At 38.8% G+C, this 6,210-nt stretch overlaps 1 protein-coding gene across 1 annotated transcript; it reads right to left on the bottom strand.

Annotated features, from left to right (window-relative positions):
* Positions 1 to 3,762: 3,762 nt before the first annotated feature.
* Positions 3,763 to 5,844, bottom strand: LOC131323961 (uncharacterized). Its single transcript, XM_058355795.1, has one exon. It carries the CDS (start codon positions 5,842 to 5,844, stop codon positions 3,763 to 3,765), a length of 2,082 nt encoding a protein of 693 aa, XP_058211778.1.
* Between the last annotated feature and the right edge of the window lie 366 nt (positions 5,845 to 6,210).

The following is a 6,210-nucleotide window of genomic DNA, read 5'->3' on the forward strand; positions in this document are numbered from 1 at the left end:
AAGTGGAAGGAATAAAAGGAAATAAAGAGAAAAAAAAGGAAAAAAAAAATCCAGCCGAAAAGAAACAAAAAGAAAATAAAGAGGGAAAAAGAAAAAGAAAAGTAAATGGACGGAGGGGGGAAGCAGGAGAAGAAGAGAGAAAAAAAAAAGTAAATGGGAGGAGGGAGGGGCAGAAGAAGTAAAATGGGGGGAGGGGAGGGGGTAATATGGGAAATGGGGTGTGGGGCCGGGGGTGGGGTGTCGGGGGGAAAGCAGCCCTCTTCCCCCCCCGACACACCCCCCTCCCCGGCCCCCCCTCCCTTTCCCACACTACCCTTCTCTCTCTCCCTCTCTCTCTCTCTCTCTTCCTTTCCCAGTTTCTTCTTTTCTTCTTCTTTTTTCCTTTTATTTCCGGTTTTGTTTTTGTTTTTTTTTCATTTATTTCTTTTTCTTTCTTTCCGGTTTGAATTTTTTTTTCTCTTTAATAATAGGTTCAAGTCTAATTCTAGACTTTGTAAAGTAATTGAGAGAAAAAAAGTGTTTCAATTGATTATGTTTGTCCGACTGTTTTATTTTTCTTTTTTTGTCCTTTATATATTAAAAAATATAGTTACGAAAATAAGTGTTTCAATTTTCAATCCGTTTGAACCAGTGCAAAGATGTTATTTTTCTGATTATGTCATCCTAAATGGTCGTAATAAATTTTTGGCTTCAAGGCTTTTCAATGGACACCCTAAGAGAGTCTTGAAACTAAATAATGAATTTTAGAGTGTTTATTGAAATGCCTTAAACCAAAAAATTCATTATGACCATTTAAAATAAAATAATAAAAAAAATGTTCTTTTGCTCTGATTTAACTGAATTAAAAATTAAAACACTTAATTCTTGAATTATATTTTTAAATATACAAGGGTGTATTTATAGAAATTAAATAAATAAGATATAAGTAATTAAATAAAGAAATAAATTAAAAAGTAGGGGACCCGAGCTCTGTTGCCCCATGGGCACGGTAGCCTCTACGAAGCTTCTAAAACGTTACCGTTTTAGTTTAAAAAAAAATCGAAACTAGCCATTTGCAATCCTATGGAGTAGAAACGTGATTATGAGAGTCCTAGAGACAAAATTTGATTATGTCTTTTTAGAATATGATGATCAAAATAATAAGATCTTCACACACGTTTAAACAGATTAAAAATTGAAGCACTTAATTTTTTAACTATATTTTTTAATATATAAACAGTCTCAAAAAATTAAGTGCTCAAATTTTCACTCCATTTGAATCGGTGCAAAAATCTTGTCAATATAATCAGAATAACAAGATCTTTGCACCGATTTAAACGGAGTGAAAATTTGAGCACTTAATTTTTTTGAGACCGTTTATATATTAAAAAATATGATTAAAAAATTAAGTGCTTCAATTTTTAATCCGTTTGAACAAGTGTGTAGATATTTTTATTCTGGTCATATTATTCTAAAGAGACATAATCAAATTTTGTCTGTAAGGCTCTCATAATTACGTTTCTGCTCTATAGGATTGCAAATGGATGGTTTTGATTTTTTTTTTTAAACTAAAACGTTGCCGTTTTAGTGGAGCCGGGGAGGGGGGGGGGGGGGGGAGAGCCGGGGGTAATCCTGGAAATGCGTGGAAAAAGTGCTGTGGGGTCGGGGGGTGGGGTGTCAGGGGGGGGAATAGCAATTTACTTGTTTCCCAGGGAAAAAGTTAAACTGATTGTGACTACTCCGAACAGTCGCGAAACAAAGTGACATAAGTTTATCCGAACAGGTGTCAACAAATTGACACAACTCCAAGAACAACTAATCCAAGAGGTCTTTCCTCCTCTAATTTTCATTCCCACTTCATGGTTCGTTGACATATTTTGTTCAACAAGCCCCCACATGAAGGGGAAAAAAATTGAGTAGATAAATAATCAAAAAACAAATTCAAACGACAAAGTGAGTGCGAGTGAAATTTTCTGCAGAGAATAGCCAGCTTGTGGCCATCAACCTGCTCTGTGAAAGACATCTTCAGATTTACTAGCTAATTAAATAGTGGGTGCAATGCCTTGAACTGCTCTGCCACTTTTAAACCAAGATAAATCAAACTCTATAATATTCATTCACGCTTCATGGTTTATCCAACCTTTTTTTCTTTTCTTTTTTCCAGCAAATTCACCAATCGTCAATTATCCCTCTGTTTTACTACCAAGATAACTCCACCAAAACGCACTTTCACAATCAGTTTAACTTTTTTCCCTGGGAAACAAATCCAACTGAAGTACGAAATTGAAAAAGGTCCTCATCAATCCCACTCATATTCAACTTTTCCCAATTATTTGAAAACCAATAATAAAAAGAAGAAGTCAACTGAACCACTACTGCTACTAGACTAAAAGAAGTTGAAACTTTTCTAATTACCTATATTTCCTTCTATTCAAATTAAGAAGATTTCTATTAATCTTTGAAAATAGTTACAAAGATTCAAAAAAACCATAGCAATGGGCATCATGACGCAAGTAAGCATCCCAACTATGTTGGCACCCTTAGACACAACAATCACATGTCACTACGGACCCACATGGAAAAAGCACTCAGTTGACTAGGAGTGAACCAAATGCAGTCTGCTCAAAAAAACCAAATGCAGAGTACATGACAATACAAGAGCAAAACATAGTCCCTGTTCCACTACTCAAACCACCTAATCCCAAATTTCCTATGCCAATACAAGCACAGGTAGTAAAGAGCATCGAGAAATATAATGTGGTGTAATGTGGCATCATATCATCCAAAGTAGCGGCAGCTGAATCAAATCAATGAGCACCTTATCAACCAAAGGATAAAAACTTCAGCAGCAGCAGAAGCAACCTCACATCTGAAAGACTAATAACACCAATGGCAGTAGTAAGAGTTATGCAGCAGGTATTGACATCCCCTCTCTTGTTACTACGTTGCATATCATTACAATTGCCTTGACTCTCTTGAAACACCCAAATTCATTCCTAATTTGCCTTGACTCACTTCACACAGCCTAGACTCAGACCTCAAATTGCCATGACTCATTTGACAGATTAACAACTGACACACTCACTGTAGAAATCCAATGATAGATGCTGCCTTACTGTAGAAATCCATAACTTCGTTCCAAGTTAACAGTCCAAGCATTCGATCGGAAGACATAACGGTAACGGTCGGGGTGTAACGTACCAGGAGTTTCAAACAATACATAACAGGAATCAGTTGTCTAGGTCGTGAACTTTTTAAAAAATCATTTTTTAGAACAATTTTTTTTAAAGTTTCAAAATTATGGCTGCTCTTTGAATTGGAAATGGACTGTTACGTAATTGGAACAGCCAATACGCATGCGATTTTCCCTCTTAGCTGTATATCGGGTTGTAACAATATCGGAAGGCCGAAAAACCATTACGTATCGGTCGTTACGTCCCGCAACGGCCGATGCTTAAATCCTTGCCAATGGTTGCAAAATATCCATTTTGCTAAAAGTTAATCCAGAAAAGGAACTCCATTCATTCAAGTAATCAGAAAAGATAAGGTCGAATTTTATTTCATTGATAAGCTATTCAACAGCGACAAGCATAACAGTGAATTATCAAAGACTACTCCAAGAATAAAGCATGAAGCCAAATGAACTACTACTGCTACTTGACTAAAACAAGTTCAAACTTTCCTAACTACCCATACTTTCTTCTATTCAAAATTTTTTCCTTCTTTTCCCTGTCCTCCATGTCCTAAAAACCAATCCATACCCCCGAAGGCAATCTTCAGAATTCAGTCCACGACTACAAGATTCTTGTATTTTTCGCCAGAGATAGCCGATTGCGTCAGAGCATTCGCATTCATTTTTCCTCCTTTCTCCAGAAACAAATTCAGCATCTTCTTGGAAAACCCATTAACCAGTACCACCCCCTCTCGCTTGCTTGGCACAAGAGTGGCTTTTGATGCTCCAAGATTCCAAAACACCAACTCAGGGACCTTGTTGAAACCGTACTTCCTAAACTTTGTCCGAATAGCTCTGTATTCGGTCTCCCAATCGTACTTTGATGCCCTGTCAAACTCCATATTGCTAAACACAAATACCCTCTCAATCATCTCCTCGTCTCTGAGCTTTCCGAAGTACCCCACTTCTAGTATCCGCTTGAAAACCCTTTGGAAATCGATATGGTGTCCACTCTCCATCTCCTTCAAAAGTCGAACTTTCGACTTAAGCTTGGTTCCCTCAATCTTGTGAAGCTTGGGTCTCCTGTGGAAACTTATCACCTTCCCTTCCCAAGGATTATCACTGAGCTCCGAAACCAAAAGCCCTAGAGCGACGCATACATTCATTGCTTGTCTCCCCATGCTTCCAGATACATCACAAACTGCTATACAATCTTCAAATGACCCTTTTATGAGGAAGTCTTGTTTCAGTTTCTTCCATTGAAGCTCTACAGTTTGGCTGTTGTTTTCGTCGCACGGCATGGCATGAAACCACCTTACCTTCTCTACAGAAGCTATAATCTTGTGGGGAAACAATGGTTTAGACTTTTCCCCTTTCTCGGATTTCTTGTTCTTTTTCGCCTCAAGGTACTCAATAAATCTTTTGTTATCATGCCTAAGGAAGAGTTTCTTGTATTTCCTCATGGAAACAGAGGAAACCCTATTGTAGGGTACCAATTCCCATTGCCTTGCACTCATGTAAACCTCGGGCAATTCCAATGCTTTGCGAAGTGGCACGAGGACTTCTTTTCTCAATCTATCTCTAACTCTATACACATAGTGAGCCTCTTCAATAACCTCATACTCTGAATATGACTCCCTTGGAAATACCCTCTTCGCAATGCTCTCGCATATTAGAGTAGACTTATCGTACGAAGAATCAAGCGAAGGGCACCACTTCGATGCCAAACTAATCTTATCAATCCTGCCCAGTTTCAGATTTTCCATATCACATCTCAAAAGATCTTCAAAAATATCTGATATTCGGTCATGTAAGAATCGGTAATCCGAATCTTTCCTATACTTTTCAAACGCCCTTTTCGCTTTTTTAACCCTCTTCTCCTTCCTCAACTTACTAGCCCTCTTCTTAGCCTCCTCGTTTTTCGCTTTATTAGCCAAAACCCTAGCTTCTCTCGACACACTAAACTTAATTCTCTTACAAGGTTTGTTTTTCCTCATTGGAGGCCTACCACAACTCCTACACATCCGATCAACTTTTGCTTTCTTTTTTCTCTCCCGTTCTTCCTTCGCATTGGACCGAACATCTGATCCCTCCCGTACCCGATAAAGAACCTCTAACAAGTCCTTCAAACACCCGAGTTTCGCAATCAAAGTCAGGTTCACCGCTAGGGTTTTGGGGTGGTTCTTGTGCAGCCACAGCGCCGCCACGTAAAACCCTTCCCTGTTGGGATTTCCTGTGACCGGGTGGTGAGACCTCAGGTTGCATATGAGTTTGAGGGTTGTCAATGGGTGGTGGGTCCAGGATTTTTCGAGGAGTTTGATGAAGTCTTTTGGTGGGGTGTTCGGAACTGGTTTGAGGAAGAAGTCCGCGCATGGGGGCATTGGCGGCGGTTCGGTAGAGGCGGCATTAGGTTTCGCGGCGGTGGGCTTGTGGATCTGTGGCGGACCCAGAAGCTGAATAGCGTTGGGGATAGCCATGGATGGCGTTTCAGTGAGATTCGTCATTGAAACTTGGTTTGTCTTTATAAGCCGAAGAGATTCTTCCTGTTCACCGACTCTGAGAACCAAATTATTTATAAGCCGAAGAGATTCTTCCTGTTCACCGACTCTGAGAAGTGAGAACCAAATTATTAAGTGATCTCGGGCGCACCGCCACAGGATGCTCCAAAAACACTTCTCCGATCTCCACCGCATATTCTTATGGGCGGGGGCACATCATTACAGTAGTCGAGACTCGAGAGGATTCAAACGAACCCCTAATTAAATTATATTTTAACATATAAAAGTTCAATTAAATTTGGGTAACTAAATAGTATATATCTTTGCACAATTGTTTAACCAGATGGAAGATGAATAATCGAATAATTCCTTGGTCGCGTTCAATATATTTTTTTTTTGCATCGACACGTTCAATTAGAAGAAGAACACGTTTAGTAGTATTGATAGTGAAGCTTTAATTCAGCGCTTTCAAAATATGAAGACTCGTTGTGGAGTATTGTAAAATATTCATACGATGAAGTATCTTTTGTGCATCAATGGAATCTAATATACATTTTTCTA

This window comes from Rhododendron vialii, chromosome 4a, assembly GCF_030253575.1.
Source record: "Rhododendron vialii isolate Sample 1 chromosome 4a, ASM3025357v1".
Lineage (NCBI taxonomy): Eukaryota > Viridiplantae > Streptophyta > Magnoliopsida > Ericales > Ericaceae > Rhododendron > Rhododendron vialii.

What these genes read in the sequence shown, in the direction of transcription:
- LOC131323961 (XM_058355795.1), bottom strand. Translation starts at nt 5,844, where the DNA reads ATGCGGTGGAGATCGGAGAAGTGTTTTTGGAGCATCCTGTGGCGGTGC.